Source organism: Vombatus ursinus, unplaced genomic scaffold (assembly GCF_900497805.2).
Source record: "Vombatus ursinus unplaced genomic scaffold, bare-nosed wombat genome assembly UNPS02011572.1, whole genome shotgun sequence".
In the NCBI taxonomy this organism is placed as follows: Eukaryota; Metazoa; Chordata; class Mammalia; order Diprotodontia; family Vombatidae; genus Vombatus; species Vombatus ursinus.
In genome coordinates, this window is record NW_020951350.1 from 2,770,398 (window position 1) to 2,788,280 (window position 17,883).

Consider the following 17,883-nt stretch of genomic DNA (forward strand, 5'->3'; position numbering starts at 1 on the left):
TATAAAGAACTTTGTAGACAAAGCAAAACAAAAAAAAACTTTGGATAACTTGGATATAAAGTTAAAATCATCAAGGGGATATACACAATGATTACAATGTAAATGGAAAGAATAACAAAAGAGAAACCTAACACTGTAATTATAGTGACCAAGCTTGTCCTCAAAAAAGAAATCAGAAAATGTACCTGAGTACCTTTTTGGGGGATTGGGTGGGGCATAGTAGGGACTAAAGGTGTGGAATACTACACATAATGTCAAATTCTGTTGATGAGCTGGGTAATGTTGACCTGACCTGCTCCCCATGCCGCCCCATCTTCTCTTTTTTATTTTAGGAGGGGATGTATTTGGAGATGAAGATGATCCAAAAACAAAAGATAAAAACAGTTTAAAAAACTGAAAAATCATTAAAGAACAATTCTTTCATGAACATGACAGCACTTGAATCAAATGCTAGGATATCCATTGAAGAAGGTGATTCTAAGAAAGATGTAGAACTCTTATCAGGAAAACAGAACAAGAAATAGTCATACTTCAGCATGTGAGCAAGAAGTATGTTAGACACCACCATGAACTTTCTATAAAAGTTTCTATCACTGCAAAGGTTTGAAATCTAAGAATTACATACATAGACACTTATTTAGTGGGCATGGCTTAGGTACCACTCAATGAGCAGTTATTAAAAGCATCTCTATGTACAAGACACCATGCTAGATGTTAAGGATACAAAGATAAAATGTGGGGAAAACCATTCCCTACCCTCAAGGAAATTCCATTTTACTGGAGGTACCCAACTTTTAAACAAATAAATACAAAATAGTCCGAGGAAGAAATCAACTATGTGACCCCTGGAGGTGTCTTCTAGCAAATCTAAAGGGTTTCTATACCTACATTCTACATTTTGCTAGCATCTCTCTAAATATTTCCAGCTGTGGATTAGAGAGGTTTAGACTCCTGCTCCTTTCCCTCATACTCACCTAGCTAATTGTGATGTCCTGATTTAGGAGAGGACTACACAACTAGTCATACTGGAAGACAGGTAGATAGTCCCTAGTTTCTGGGGAGGGGGGAGGAGTAGAGAGTCATCAATGTCAGTTCAACTATTGTAAACAAAGTAATAATCTTAGCAAGAATTTAGAAACATTTCAGTTACTAGTAAGAGAATTCAAACAGTCAGCATATCTGTATCTAACACAAATCTTAGTGTGTTTCACCAGAAGCTTCTCAAGGGTAAGGACAATATCTTCTGTGTATTTGATTCAGCTGATTGGTGCACACTGTGAATGTTTCAAAATATTAACTGTTAGTGTCAGAGAAGTTAATGATTATCATGCTGAGTTTTCATAATCTAAGGACAAGAGGCCAAGAATATATGGACATCAGCAGACTGGCCACTTCTATAAACACTGCGAAGCACTACTGTTGTAATAGCTTTTTAATTTGTTTAAAAGGAAAGAAGTTATTTACCAGGATCTGGCAACTGATTGCACCCAAAATGAATGTAAGGTAATTTAAGAATGGTATTTTGGCCCTTTCTAGCGAATGAATAACTTGCCATTTCCCAGACGCTGACGACTGAAGCTCTAAGAACCAGCTGCTTTCAGGTTGTACCATACGCTAATTTAACATCTGAAAAATAGTGGTTTTCATTGTTAAAGGAAAAACTGGATCTTTTCTAAATGTCTGATGGACCCTTTAAATGCTAGAAAACCCAAGAGGTTTTCAGGCCTTGGTAAGCCTGAATCCTACCTGCAGCTTTTAAAAGATCATTTACTTGAATACTTCTATTTATATTGCAATGAGCTAAGACCTGAGGTGTGCGGCCCATTAGCCAGAAATGAGGCTCATATATTTTGCACTAAAGACATTTTCTAATTCTTACAAGATCAGCACAGCCATCAGGTTGAGACAGCTGGTCTATCTGCCCTGGATACTGCAGTTTTCCTCTTGGTGGTTCAAGTTCTCTTTAAGAGCATTTGGATGTTGTTAACGTTACTGCTTGGCAGTGATCCAGTGATAACCAGGTAAGAGAGGTTATTATCCCTTCGTCTGCTTCACTGGAGATTTGACGTGGCCTCACCTACAATCCTAATATAGGAACTCCATCCTCCCAACTATTAGCAGTAACTCATGTATGATAATTTCTAAGAAGTTTATAATTTATTAGACATGAACTTGTTTTCTCTCTGCATCAAAAAAATAGAGAACAAAAGACTTATCTCACTTTTTCTTACCTCAAACCACACTTTAGCATCTATAGCTATTCATATATCATCTCAACTATCAATCCTTCATCTCTCCCTTTCACAACCAAACTCTTAGAAAAAGCCTTAGAAAAATAACTACAATAATATAAATGAAAAGAACCCCAAGAAAAAGTTAAATACTGTATAACTGCAATGAACAACCTTGATCCCAGAGAAGAAATAAGAAAATGAACCTCCTTCCTTTCCTTGAAAAGGTGGGTGACTATGGGTGTGGAATAGTGTAAACCCTGCAAGACATAGTCATAGTGTCAGTTTTGATGAACTCTTTTTCTTTTCTTTGTTACAAGGTAAAATAAAAGGGGGAGGGGTGGTGGTGACAATGGCATATCTGAAAATAACTGTGATATAAAAACAAAACATGTCAATATTTAAATAATTAGTCATCTACTCATTGACTCCATTGCCTCAACTCCCACCTACTCCTTAACTTCCTGCAATCTGGTTTTCAATCCCACCATTCAACTGAAACAGCTCTCTCCAACGTGACCAATAATCTCTCTTTTAAAAAAAAGTTTTTGTCTGTTTTTTACGCATTCATAGTTTTCCCAAGTATTCCTCATCCTCCCAGAAAGCCATCTCATACGACAAATAGTATTTTTTTTTAAATCAGCACAACCAGTCAATTCATCGAACAAGTCTAAAACCATATGCAACACCTGTGAACTTCCCACCTCTTCGAAGGGATGGGTGAATATCTCTTCGTTTGAGTACTGTTTGATCTTCATAATTTTGCAACACTCACTTTTGATGTTTTGTGTGTGGTTATTATTTCCATTCGCACTTATTGAATAATCATTGTGTATGCTGTTTTCTTGGCTCTGCTTACTTCATTCTATATCAGTTCATGTAGTTCTTCCTACACTTCTCAGTATTCATCATACACACCATTTTTTATAGGACAGTAATATTCCATTATATTCACGTACCACAGTTTGTTTAGCCATTCCCCAGTCAATGGACATGTACTTTGTTTCCAATTATTTGCCATCACAAAAAACACTGGTATAAATATTTTGGCATACATGAGGGCTTTCTTTTTATCAACGGTTTCCTTGGAGTACAAGCCCAATAATGGGATCTCTGAGTGAAAGGGTATTGACTTTTTAGTCACTGTGCATAATTTCAAATTGCTTTCCAAAATGGTTGTACCAATTCCCAGCTCCAGCAACAACACATTGGTGTGCCTCTCATTTCACAACTCCTCCAACATTGATTATCACCATTTTTTGTTATCTTTGCCAATTTGCAGAATGTTAAGAAAAATCTCAGGGTTGTTTAGATCGAATTTCTCTTAATATTAGTGATTTGGAGCATTTTTTCATGTGGTTCCTAATACGCTACAATTCTTCTGAAAAATGTTTGTTCATATTCTTTGACTATTAAGGAATAGCTATTGGTCTTATACATCTGTTAATCGTTCATATATGTTGGATGCCAAACTCTTGTCAGAGAAGTTCAATACAACTTTTTTTTTTTTTAACTATTTGACCATTTTCCTTCTCATCCTAGATGCAAGGTATTATCTGTACATAAAAAGCTTTTAATTTTCATGTAATAAACAAAGTTATCTATTTTATCTCTTGTTAACTGCCTCTATCTTTTATTTGGTTAAGAATCCATTTCCTTGTTTTTATATGTAATTGGAAAAAAAAACATTAAAATTTTTTTAAAAAAGGAATCCATTTCCTACCCATAGCTGTGAGAAGCATCTGATCTGTTTTTCTTCTAATTTTTTTATAGTATGATCTCTAACATTAAGGTTGCATATCCATCTAGAATGTACTGCAAAACATAAGTGTAATGTGCTGGTCTAAGCCTAATTTCTGCCAGACTACCTTCCACTTTTGTTTTTTTTTTTGTTTTGTTTTCTGGCTAGGCAGTGGGGTTAAGTGACTTGCCCAGGGTCACACAGCTAGTAAGTGTTATGCATCTGAGGCCGAATTTGAACTCAGGTCCTCCTGACTCCAAGGCTAGTGCTCTATCCACTGCACCACCTAGCTGCCCCCTACCTTCCAGTTTTTTCCAGAAGTTTTTATCAAACTTCTTTCCTAGGTGATTTATGTTTTCCACTTTATCAAGCACTGGGTTATTGAGTTCCATTGTTTCAAATTCTTCCTTGTCTAGTCTGTTCCATTGATCTCCCTCTCTCTATTTTTTAATTAAGACTAGATGTTTTTGATGACTACTACTTTATAACATAGTTTGAGGTCTGGAAGTATTATTCCCCTTTCATCCCTACTTCTTTTCATCATTTCCTTCAATATTCTAGATCTTTTGTTTTTCTAAATGAATTTTGTTGTTATTTTTATCAAGTTCTATCAAGTAACTCCTTGATAATTTGATTTGTAGAGAATTAAAAGTAGAAGTTAACTTTGGTCATAACCAATGATCTCTTAATTGCTAAAGTCATTTTTCCCTCAGTCCTCATCCTTCATGACCTCTCAGCATCTTTTGCCACTGCAGACCAATTCTGTCCTTTCTCCTCTCTGAACTGTTTGAGACTGTTTTCTTCTTGCTCTCCTCCAACCTGGTTGATCCTTCTCAGTCTCCTTTGATGATTCATTATCTATCTCCTGCCCCCAAACTATAGATATCCCCTAAGATTCTGTCCCTTTTCTCTTTATTCCTCTCTACTCTCCTTCCTTGGCATCAGGTGCCAGACATTCAGTTACTGTCATGAGGCAGATGACTCACACATCTATATGTTCAGATCTAATCTCTTTCCTAAACTCCAAACCTGCCTATCGGACATCTCCACCCTGATATCCAATCAAAATCTCAAACTCAACATGTCCAAAAATGAACTTCATTCTATTCCTTCAAAACCCACACTTCCTCCAAAATGTCATTATTTCTGTTGAGAGCATTGCCATTCTTGCAGTCAAGCGGGTATGCCACCTCAGGGTCATTCTTGACTCTTCTTCCCTCCCATTCCCAAACACCAAATCCAATCAGCTGTCAAGTCTTACAATTCTACTTTTATAACATCTTGAACCTCTGTCAAATGGTCTTTACTCACATGAAAATCACCTTAATTTAGGATCTCATTACTTCTTGCCTGGACTATTGTAATAACCTCCTCATTGGTTTTCCTTCTCTTTTCTCTCTAATTCACTCTCCATACAGCTACCAAACTGCTAAAAGCCACAGGTTTGACTATGTAACTTCCGTATTTCAAAATCTTCAACAGCTCTTTTTTTCCTCTAAGACAAAATCCAATCTCCCTAGCCTGACATTTAAGGCCTTTGCACCTCTAGTCTACCTTTCCGGACTTGTTTCACATTGTTTCTCATCATGCACTCTATTTCCAGTCAAATGCTGTTCTGTGAATTTTGCATTCCATTTCCCACTGACACACCTTTGCACAGGCTGTACCTTTGCCTGGACTGTGCTCCTTGACTTCTTTCAGAATCCTCATGTTCCTTCAAGACTCAATTCAAGTGCTACTCCCTATTTAAAGCTTGTTACAATCCCTCCAGCTATTATAGCTCTTTCCTCGAATCAACTTCTGTTGACACACTGTATATACAGTAGAATTTAAGTTTTTAGAGGAAGAGGACCATTTAAAATTTTGTCTATGTACTCTTTGTACCCAACATATGGTGCTTTGTGCTTTGGTAAACACCTAATAAATGTGTGTTGAATTGAACTAAATTAGCCAGAATCTTCAATTAATCAGATGTTTCTCTTTACATTCTACTTTAAGGGAAAAGAAACACAAGAAAATAAATTTTGGAGCTCACTCCCAAATGTCTTCCAATCAGAGCTAGAAAACGTACCAGAAAAAATTCCAGTGGGGAAATCCAAGAAAAAAAAAATCCAAGTGAGACATTTTTTTCCAGTCAAGGAAAGCATAAGGAGACAGATGGAAGGGTCTGTGGTCACTGGGGACAGGGTGTAATCCAGAAGACCAGTGGCAAAGCACTACATAGCAGAGAGAGGCTAAGCATGAGAGAAAGACGAGGCCCAAGACTCATACTGGGCATGGCCCTCAACCTCATGCAGGGTACAGAAACATGTGCCAACTAACAGCTCTGTTGATCACTACCCAATTCAAAGTCACAGATCCAGAGCGGTCTAAGGAGGGAACCTGTGCCCAGGGGAGGCCTTCCTGAGCAATGACAGGCCCTGGGCTGCTTACTTAGAGAAGATGAGTTCAGAAGCAAGTAGCAATGGTTTGGTGACTCAAGAGCAGAGCAGGGGCCAGTTCCAAATTCTAACCCAGTCTGAAGACCTCAGAAGAATAAGCAGGGCAAGAAACCCAGACCAAAGGGAAGCCTACAGTTCTGTTACTCTGTACCAGCAAAGCTTCCTTGACAGTGGCTAGGTCCAGCAGTGGTCCACTGTTGCTTAGATCCAAACCCAGGTCAAGAACTTGGAGAGTTCAGGCCAGGGGAACAGTACACAGACCTTCTCCTGGATCAGACCACAATGGAGCACTGGAAGCTTGCAGGGGTCCCAGCTTCGGTTGTGCCTAAGAGCCTGGGATAATACAATACACAATAATCCAAGGAAGCAGTAACAGGAGCAGGCCAGACATTCCCTCCATAAGTGCAGAAAGCCTGGTCCTAGCATCAAGTTTGAAGTCATGGAGTGGGATGGGAGAATGAGCAAACACAAAAAGAATCCCATGATAATAATCTGTTATGGTGACAAGGACATTCAATACACAAATCCAGAAGAAGAAAATGACTCCAAAGCATGCATAAGTAAATCCTCAAAAAAAAAAGTGTGGGTACAAATTCAACTGGAATTTCTGAAAAATATGAAGACTTTTAAAAAAAGTTAAAAATTTTTTAAATAAAAAGAGAGCACTAAAGAAAAAATTAAAAGAGAAATAAGAACAACAAAAGAAAGTACTAGAAGAGAAATTAATGGCTGTGGCACCAAAAATACAAACTTTGCCCAAGAAACAAACTCCCTAAAAATTAGAATGGACGAAAAAGAAACAATGATTCCATGAGACAACAAAAAAAATATTAGAACAAAATCAAAAGGCTGAAAAGATGGCAGAAAATATAAGGCATCTCAATGCAGAAACAACTGACCTAGAAAACAGACTGAGGAGAATAAAATGTAAGAATCACTGAACTATGTAAAGACTATGCCCAAAAAAAGAGCATAGACATCATAAAGTAATACCAAATAGGGGCAGATAGGTGTCACAGTAGATAGAGTACCAGCCCTGGAGTCAAGAGGACCTGAGTTCAAGTCATATCTCAGACCAGATACTTAACACTTACTAACTGTGTGATCCTGGGCAAGTCACTTAACCTGAATTGCCTTACAAAAAAAATATATAGTTAAAAAAAAAAAAAGTAACAGAAAAATGAAGCAAGCTTTTATTTGGTTTCTCCCCCTACTAATAATGGCCTCCAACTTATAATATTACGCTTAATATAATATAATATAACATATATTATATAATATATATAATATATAATATAATAATATAATATAATAATATAATCCAAATTTACTCCTATGTTTCTATATTTTCAAAACACCAGATGTATCCATTATCAGCAAATCCTAAAGAATGTTTATCCTTTAGGAAGATCACTGTCAGTCCTCATCACCCTAATACTGTCCCTCTCCACTTTAGGCATCATATTTTCCCACTGACTAACAAAATCAGAATAAAACTCATACCTAAACTGTCCATGAAGAATATTCCAGATTGTTCATTAAGAGTTAAGACATTGATCATTATCTTACTTATCTTTCCACCTTCTCCAGTTCCTAGTACAACATATGGCACATAGCAGTTGCTTAATAAAAGCTTCGTGAAGAAATATAATGATCCACTATGATCTTTGCTTCTTTTCATCTCGAATCCATGACATTCAGCTTTATCATGCTATCCAAATTGCTATTGCTAATGCCACTGTCTACTTCTTCCCTGGACCTATTTCTATTTTTCTGTCAGACTTTTAACACCCTGGTTCATCTTTTTCTTCTCTAGACTGAACCCTACTATCATTCTAGCTGACCCCTCAGCTTCACAATCTCTTACTCTCTTTCACTGCTGTTCAGTCACATCCAACTCTTCAGGAGGCTAATGCCACCCACTAGCCTGGCCCACTAGACCTTGTCACCACACCGCACTGCTACACTACTATGATCTCAAATTGAATGTTCCCTGTCTCTGATTACAAATTTGTTACATACTCACTCTCTCTCTCCCTTCTCCCAATACCCCTTAAAGCACTCTTTTCTACCCACATGGGAGCTTCCAATTATACAACCATTCCCACTTACTGGTTCTGTTAGCTCCCTTACAGGCATACCTTTGAGATATTGTGGGTTCTGTTCCAGACCGCTGCAATAAAGTGAAGATTGCAATAAAGTGAGTCACACAAGTTTTTTGGTTTCCCAATGCATATAAAAATTATGTGTATACTATATTGTAGTCTATTAAGTGTGCAATAGTATTATGTCTAAAAAGACAATGTACATATCTTAATTAAAAAATACTTTGTTGCTAAAAAAAAATGCCAACCATCATCTAAGCCGTCAGCGAGTCATAATTTTTTTTTTTTTTGCTAGTGGAGTCATAATCTTTTTGTTTGATGTTGATGGCTGCCGACTGATCAGACAGGTGGCCTAGCTTTTGGTGTATCTCGGCTTTTGATATGCCTTCCTCACTAAGCTTAATCATTTCTAGTTTTTTATTTAAATTGAGAGATGTGTGACTCTTCCTTTCACTTGAACATTTAGAAGCCATTGTAAGATTATTAACCGGTCTAATTTCAATACTGTTTTGTCTCAGGGAATAGAAAGGCCATGGGAGAGGGACAGAGATGGGGGAATGGCCTGTTGGTGGCACAGTCAGAACACACACAGCATTTATTAAGTTTGCCGTGGTTCATAACACCCCAAAACAATTACAATAGTAACATCAAAGATCACTAATCACAGACCACTATAACAGATATAATAATGGTGGAAAAGTTTGAAATACTGCAAGAATTACTAAAATGTGACACAGAGACATGATATGAACACATATTGTTGGAAAAATGGTGGTGACAGATTTTTTCAATGCAAGGTTGCCACAAACTTGCAATCTGCAAAAAAGGCAATATCCACAAAGTGTAATAAAGTGAAGCACAATAAAAAAGGTATGCCTGTATATGACTCCCTCCTTAACTTTGATTGCATATACTCCCTTAATTATTTCATATGAATGCATCTTATCTCCACAACTAGATAGCAAATTTTTCAAGGGCAAGGCCTATGTCTTACAATTGTATTGTATCCTCCTCAGTGATAAGTAGAACTATGCACACAGCAGGCACTCAGTAAGTACCTGCCAAATTAATTCTTTAAACCACAGAACCCACTGGCCAAAGATATAAAGTTGGAATAGAAAGTAAAACTACCCAACAACTGTACAGGGCGCGCACTTCATGGTTTCTAGCATTTTACAAACCGTAAGACAAAAGTATTCTTTCCAGAGATATAAAGAAAATAAATAGAATTAGAAGATATGGTATGAACTACTCGGAAGTATCCTATATATGTATAGGGAGCATCCCCAAGAGGCGTAGAGATTCCTTTGACAAGGTTAATGCTTTATTAAGGTTAATTCCTTGTTTTCGAGATTTACACAGATGGAGCCTTGTTCTGGCATTGACAATGTCTGTATGAGAAGGTATGAATGTGCTTTGTCCTAAGAATCACTAAGTTAACCACACTTGTCCAATAATTATCTCATGCCTGAAGTTAAAACCTGAGCTATACCCAAGGATGTAGCCTTTTTTTTTAAAGTAAGTTTTAATTGAAGTCTTCTATTTCTCATATCATCATAGTTATCTCTATCTCCCAGAGAGCCATCCAACAGAATAGTATTTTTTAAGGTGTAAAAAAGAAAAAAAAATCTGCACAACTGATTAATATATTGAAAAGTCTGAAAACATGTGCAATGTGCAACACCAGTAGACTTCCTACCTCTAGAAATAACCTTCTCCCCCTCCCCCACCAAGGCAATCAGGGTTAAATAACCTGCCCAGGATCACACTGTTGGTAAGTGTCAAGCATCTGAGGTGCACAGTTTGAACTCAGGTCCTCCTGACTCCAAGGCTGAAACTCTATCCGCTTCACCACCTAGCTGCCCCTAAACATAATCTTTTAAAAGGGACAAGACTGGGGCAGTTAGGTGGCACAGCTGATAGAGCTCCAGCCTCAGAGTCAGGAGGACTGGGTTCAAACCCCCCACCTCAGATGTTTGACACTTACCAGCTGTGTGACCCTGGGCAAGTCATTTAACCCCGACTGCCTCACCAAAAAGTAAAAGAGACAAGATGAGCCTGGAGAGACAGAGGGAAGCTAGTCACAGGGACTCAGATCCTTGGAGGCAAGCCTTCATCTCCCTGTGGTCCCTACAAGGTCCTGTGTATGCTAAGAGATCATGTATTCTACAGCTTCAGAGACAACAATGGATGGAGACAGCAATAAGCCTCCAATGAACCAAGCCAAGGAGGCTGCAGGAACTGGAGCCAGCAGCCGGGGAACAGCAATGGCAACGCTATGGAGCAGCGGCTGGAACAGTAAGGGAGCGGCCACCACGTGGAAAAGGAAAGCAGAACTTTGTTCTTAATTAGTACCGTGAGCTCCATGCACCACGCAAGCGCAGTGAAGCGATGACGTTGACTCTTGCAACCCTGAGTGTCTTTCCCTTGTGGAGAATGCAGGGGCTCAACTCCAGGGTGGAACTCAAAGTCTGGAAGAGTGTTTGGTCCCTGGCCCCTTCCGCCATTGGGCTCCGCCTCCCTTAGTGACCTAAACAGACAGCTCTTCTGATTTAAACTACTACCCTGGGGTGAAGTTCGTCTTCAAGATGGAGTTAACTCAGTGATGCCCAGAATAAGGAAAGTTCATACTTCACAAAAAAAACACCCAACATACCTAAACAAAGGTTTCATCTGCCTTAACATTGTTAACAAGTGCTTAACTTTGTAAAGTGAATCTTAAGTCCTTAAGGAAATAGAAGGATTCAAGAGGGAATTCTCCCGGGCATAACTCCTCTCTACATTCCACTTATTAATGCAATTCCTGGACTAACGACGCTTCAGAATTAGATCTGAGTCAGATGATATAGGGGAGTACTAGGACTGTCTGGCGCACAGTGTCATAGGTCGAGGGCCGGAAAGGACCGCGGAGATCATCTAGTGCAAACCCTTCTTTTTGCAGATGAGAAAGCTGCAGCCCACAGAGGTTAACTGGCCTGTCCAGGGTCATGCAGCTGATATATCAGAGCGGGGACCAGAAGCCGGGTCCCCGACTTGAGGATTATCCCAAGACTTTCCCCATTAAAGTAAACGATGTCTAAGTAAAATATCCACCGTATCCACTCTATCCACAGTAAAGATGTCGTAAGGCATTGCAGAATCATAGAATGAGAGATTTCAAGCTGGATGGGGACCTCAGCAATTATCTAGTCCAATCTCCACCTTTTAAAGAGGAGGAGGCTTGGCCCAGAGCAGGTAAATCCCTTACCCAAGATTACAGACATAGTAAGAGACTAGGCCAGGACCTGAACCCAGGTTCTCTAGCCTTCGTTTCATCGTACTTTAAAGAGAGTCTTTACCTTGGCTTCTTGCTCTTCCAGGAAAACCTCCATTAACTCAAGTGAAGTCTCCCCAGCACAGCCTTCCTGCCCATCCTGATGTAGTAGAATCCTGGTAATGGGGCTTCCCAGATCATTCATTTCCCCTTCTACAGAGTTTCCATTGTCCTGTCAAGAAAAATGATAGTGTAAGAAACCAACTGGCCCAGCCACAGACCTAAAATCTGAAACCAGAAAACTCTACTAGCCACCTAAAATACATGTGGCCACTTCTCCACTGGGCTGGAACTAGAACACAAAGTTTGAATTCTGATCCAAAAGAAATGTGAGAGAATAATAATAAATCAGTAACTTAATCTATCCCTCAGGAGAAAATCAGTTTAAAAATAAAATCAAATCACAATCAAGATCATTTCCCCCTCTATGAGGCATTGTATGTCACCTTTAAATTAAGGCTGAAAGGTCTAAGACGGTCCTCTATTATTTTGGGTCCTTACTGATTTTGAGACATGATTCAAGCAGATGGCATTTGTTTCAATAATGATCTGCTTTGTCTAACCTGTTTGCTCTATCAGCTTTGCCTCCGCCACCTCTCGCCAGTCCAGTTTTGAATAACTAAATGTGTAATAAGCTCAGATCTTCCAGAAGGTACACTCCTTTGCAGATGATCATAGGGCTCAGAAGGCTGACACTTACCACTCGAAGAAGAGGAGACAAGAGGGGTCTTTTTGATCTTTCTCCAAGTCTAAAGGATCCGAGTGTTGGCCGTGTAGGGTGTTCCAGAAAGCTGCTCTCCTGCACAAAAAAGAAGAGCTGGTGTTGAGTGAGGGAGAGTGAAAAAGAGGTGTTGGCAGGCTCGACACCTGCTTCTCATTTGACTCTATGATGGAAGAAATTCTTCCTCCCCATCTTCCACAGGATACAAACATTTTAAACAGATCTTTTTATTCTTTAGACAAAAATTATATGATACTACGGGATGTGAGTACATTGTGCATGCTAATTTTATCATGACAGAATGATATCCTCATAGGCTAAATATGGCTACAGAAAGGAAGGGTGGCTGGTAGGAAAAAGGAGAGAGTGAAATAATCTGCTGAAAAGAGGCAGCAAAAAGGAGCTATAAGAAAACAAAAAGATGAAAAAGTTTGAGGTCAAAAACACTGCCTTGGGTAAGGAGGTCCAGGGAAACGGATGAAAGAGGTGCTAGTTAAGACATTCTGAGGAGCAAACAACTAGCTTAGTGTTAATATAGCTGTGGAAATAGTAAAGATTTGTGCTTGGGGTCCTGGTAGAGAAGACACACCTTCATCAGAACAAGTTTGAAGTAAAAAAGTCAAACCTGCATAAAAAGCCACACCAAGCAGTGTCTGGGACTATAAACTGCTGTTAACCTGCTTTTCTGTATAGGCTCACCAATTTCTCACCCTCCAGTACAGTGTGTAACACTGTAGAGTGTTAGAGTACACTCTAAACAACTGAATGAACATGAGGTTCTGGCTGCACCAATGTGCAGAGGGAGAGGCTTCAAGTGTAAATTTAAAAACTAAAGAAAAGACAGGGGTAGGGACTAGCCCTGTTATTTCATTAATAAAAGGAATTCACAGATGAACCCCCTCTATCAATACAAGTCCATTTAAAGAGTGCTTAGAAGCACAGTCAACTCTTCATTTCCCATCAGCTGCTCTCCTTGGATTCGACTCCACCATCATCATGACCCCATACCAGGTACCTCCTCTTTCTCCTCCTCCTCCATCCCCATCCCCTTTCAGCTTTCTTTTATAAGCTGCCTTCCCTTGTTCAGCTGTAAGCTCCTTGAGGGCCCGGACTACCTTTCTTTTTCTTATAGTATCCAGAGCTTAGCACAGTGTCTGGCAAGTGCATAAGAAATGCTTATTGTGTTGCACCATATTCAAGAATTGCCTCAAGCACTGTAGTTAACTGACTTGCCCAGAGTCACACAGACAGTATGTATCAGAGGTAGGACACAGGAAGAATCCCTTATATTTCCTTAGCTGGAAGTAGAAAAGATTAGCAGCAAACAAAGGTGCCTTCCATTTGCTAGTGTTCATCTCCAACCAATATAGGGAACAGGGATAGTACACTTGCCAGATGCTGCTCCAATCATCGACTTAGGCAGAACCATGTTCACACAGATACTAATGGGTATTTCCACCCACAGGAAAGTGATTAGTGTTTCGGAGAGCAATTTGAAACTATGCCCAAAAGGCTATAAAAATGTGCATAGCCTTTGACCCAGCAATAGCACTTCTAGAGCTGTATCCCAAAGAGATCATAAAAATGGGAAAAGGACCCGAATGTACAAAAATATTTATAGCAGCTCTTTTTGTGGTGGCAAAGAATTGGAAATTGAGGGGATGCCCATCAATTGGGGAATGGCTGAACAAGTTGTAGTATATGAATGTAATGGAATACTGTTGTGCTATAAGAAATTATGAGCAGACTTCAGAAAAACCTGGAAAGGCTTGTATGGACTGATGCTGAGTCAAGTGAGCAGAACCAGGAGAACACTGTACACAATAACAGCCACATTGTTAGATGACTAACTTTGACAGACTTAGCTCTTCTCAGCAATGCAAGGATCTAGGACATCTCCAAAAGTCTCATGGTGGAAAATGCAGTCCACATCCAGAGAAAGAACTATGGAGTTTGAATGCAGATCGAAGCATGCTATTTGCTTTTTTTTCTCTTCTCTTCTGTTTTGTTTATTCTTTCTTGTGATTCCTCCTATTGGTTCTAATTTTTTTTTGTTTTGTTTTAGGCAATTGGGGTTAAGTGACTTGCCCAAGGTCACACAGCTAGTAAGTGTCAAGTGTTTGGTCTGAGGCCGGATTTGAACTCAGGTCCTCCTGACTTCAGGGCCGGTGCTCTATCCACTGTGCCACCAAGCTGCCCCTTATTGGTTCTAATTCTTCTTTACAACATAACTAATGTGAAAATATGTTTAATAGGAATATATGTTAGATATAGATAAAGAGCCTATATCAGATTGCACACAGTCTTGGGAAGGGAGGTAGGGAAAGAGGGGGAGAAAATTTAAAACTCAAAAGCTTATGGAAGTGAATGCTGAAAACTAAAAATAAATTAATAAAATAAAAAATGTCAAAAGTGATTAGTTGACCTCTCCTTCTCCAAAATGCTTGGAAAAAGGGGACCCAGCAAAACACCCAAACCACCCAGTTTGTGAGCAAACTGGTTGAGTTCCTACCCTGCACTGAACACTTACATTTTCTTTGTCTGAAGAGTAGCTACCTGTTGTACTTGTCTTTTGGCAGAAGAAACCAAGAGCACTGGGAGTGCTACACAGCATCTGTGCCTGCAAGAGATCCAAAGCGCAGCTTTCTAGGGATGCTGATCCACACGCAGCATCCTAGAGCTGCAATCTGGTTAGAATGCCCGACCCCCATCTCCTATGAGAAACAAACCTCATAAAAAGCCAGTACTCACAGGGATGCATTTCCTAATATGCTGTGGATGATCCCTGCAAAGAACACATTAGACAGCAGTGAACCCCCACACCAATCTCCTCTTATCATTTGGGAAATTCCAAAATGCTTCCTTTTCCTTCTATCCTAGGTACTCTGGACCTGAGCTAGCCATTTCCTTGGTCATTACCTGACATGGTAGTATTATATGTGATATCTGAAGGGTAAGACTATTCTCAAGTACTCTTTCCTCTCATCATTTCATTTGCAAAACTATATGCATAGATATGTCTCAATGATGAATCAGTTTGAATCATCTTTTTTTTTTTTTTTTTAAAAACTGGACCTGCATTTCTTTGGTATATGAAATACTCAGTGAGGAAACTTCCTTTACCAATTCAGGTAACAAGTTGCTCACCAATTTACAGTCTTCAAGAGTTGTCTGGAGTAGGGATAGGTTAAGTGACTTGTTCAAGGCCACACATGCATTCTATGTTGGGGGCAGAACCTGAATGTAGGTTTTCCTGACCAAGGCCAGCTTTCTACCACTGTCATGCTACCTCTTATGTACTCATCTTATGCAAACAGCATTAGGCTACTTTTAAATTTTCATATATTTTCTTTCCTGTCTCTTTACTGTTGCCATCTATTCCAATCTTATAATTTGCCTTTGCCTGAATTCTTCATATTTTAAGCCAGACTTGTCTATACTACATGGGTTGGACATGTAAAACAAATGAGAAAAAAAATCAAGATTTTCATATGTGCTAATAAAAATCCAGTGTAGTGAAAAATAGTATACAATTCACCTAAATAATTAAGCGGCAAGCTCTGAAGGGATTCAAACATATCAGTCCCTTTGTCCACTGCCCATTGGAGGAGCAGCCAAGTGAAATGTAAAGGCTCATAGGCCCAGGGGAGGCAAAAGACCTCAGAAATAATTTGGTCCAACCTCCTAATTTTACAACTGAGAAAAATAAGGTCCAGACAAGTTAAGCAAATTGTTCTAGGTCACATAGACTGTAAATAGTAGAGACAAGTTCTCAACCCAGATCCTTCTGAATTCAACTTCCTCTGCTCTTTCCACTGTAATTACTTTGCATTTGTTGAGTACATCCACACTAAATAATAATGGGAGGTCACATGGAATGTGCCAGGTACCAAGGGGAAGGAAACTGATTTGCTATTAAATTTTACACCAGATAATCCATCTGCGAATACAAGTATAACACTGTCTTTCATATTCAAAGATATTATGACTCTAATGGCTATTTGTATCTATGAATAAAAAGATCTGCAGTCTCTTCCACATTGCATATATGTTATATATGCATTTTCATTTTACTTCTTTCCTGTGACATTAATATTTAATTATGTCCTGTTTCAGGAACGGAAAAACTTGAAAAGAGAAAAGCATTCAGGCCATAAAGACCATCTACAACCTACAGTAAAAATTTCTTTATTTTACAAAATGCCTGAAAAAGATAAAATCCAAGCTGTCCCATAGATAACTGGGTGTGATTAAAAAAAAAAAAGCTTCAGAGTGGAGGTATTTAATAAGTCCCAGGACTAGTAACTTACATTTCAGCTAGGTGTACTTCTTGAGGTCCTAAGGAAGCCAAGTTACCTGTAACCAGACAAAAAGAGTCAATGACAGGTTGGCAAAATCTTCTGCTCAGTGTTTTCAAACTATAGTACTGAGATACATTAGTGCACCACAAAGATGTCAATGGCATATCACAACATGCTAGTTCTCCTCCTAACTCAAACTCCAGTTCCTCCTTTCTTTCCCCATGAGCTACTCCAATCGTTAATCTGTATCACTGATAATTCACCCTCTTGAATGGGGACCAAATTAGGAGTCAGCCAAGTATAAGTAGCCTGTAATTGTTTAGAGGCTGCCTAATTCAAAACAACAAAATGATCACTATTGCTAGGTTCTGTGTATACAGGTCTCCCCCACCTCTTCAGCATACCCATTATTTTTAAAGACCGAGTTCCCCATTCCCTTTAAATACAGCACTACCCACATCACAAAATGTGAGCTCCTTAACAATAGGGAGTATCCCTTTTATATCAGTATTTCTAGCACCTAGTATGGTGCCTGGCACATCGTAGCCTTTTGACGAAAGTTTAATAAATGATCAATTTTCATCACTACCAAATTTCATCTAACACACTTCTTCCCCCAACTAGGTATTCCATGGTAAACTTGGAAATTTCTAAGTGTGTTATCAAAAGAAAAAAACCTCATAAACACCTCAGGATGTTTTCCACAGGAAGGAAGGAAGCTATAGAATTCAGGAAATCTGAAAGTAGATCAAATGTTGGGATGAATGCTGAAGAAAATAATCTTCACTCTAGAGGACAGAGACCTTCTACAAACATCAGGTTTTGGTTTTAAAAAAGGGTCTCTGTGCTATTGATCTCCTCAGTTCTTTAGAAACTAGACTAGAGCACTAAATCAAATCTCACCTGGGTCACTGGCCTTCTACTGTCAACCAATCAAGAAAAACTGGATTCTCTCCCTTGAATTAGTGCCACAAGTATTAACTGTTATTATAGTCCTTTCTTAGATACTGTTTTGAGCATGTCAAAATAT

The 17,883-nt window shown here is 39.0% G+C and overlaps 1 protein-coding gene across 3 annotated transcripts in view; it reads right to left on the bottom strand.

Annotated features, from left to right (window-relative positions):
• CDC25C (cell division cycle 25C) overlaps positions 1 to 17,883 on the bottom strand; it is a 33,333-nt gene that overhangs the window by 9,781 nt on the left and 5,669 nt on the right. For all 3 annotated transcript variants that reach the window (XM_027856537.1, XM_027856538.1, XM_027856539.1), the window contains exons 4-8: positions 16,863 to 16,908; positions 15,304 to 15,337; positions 15,083 to 15,172; positions 12,532 to 12,630; positions 11,857 to 12,003 (exon numbers count right to left, since the gene is read on the bottom strand). In XM_027856537.1, the coding sequence (XP_027712338.1) occupies positions 11,857 to 12,003; positions 12,532 to 12,630; positions 15,083 to 15,172; positions 15,304 to 15,337; positions 16,863 to 16,908 (416 nt within the window). The remainder of the gene's footprint in view (positions 1 to 11,856; positions 12,004 to 12,531; positions 12,631 to 15,082; positions 15,173 to 15,303; positions 15,338 to 16,862; positions 16,909 to 17,883) is intronic.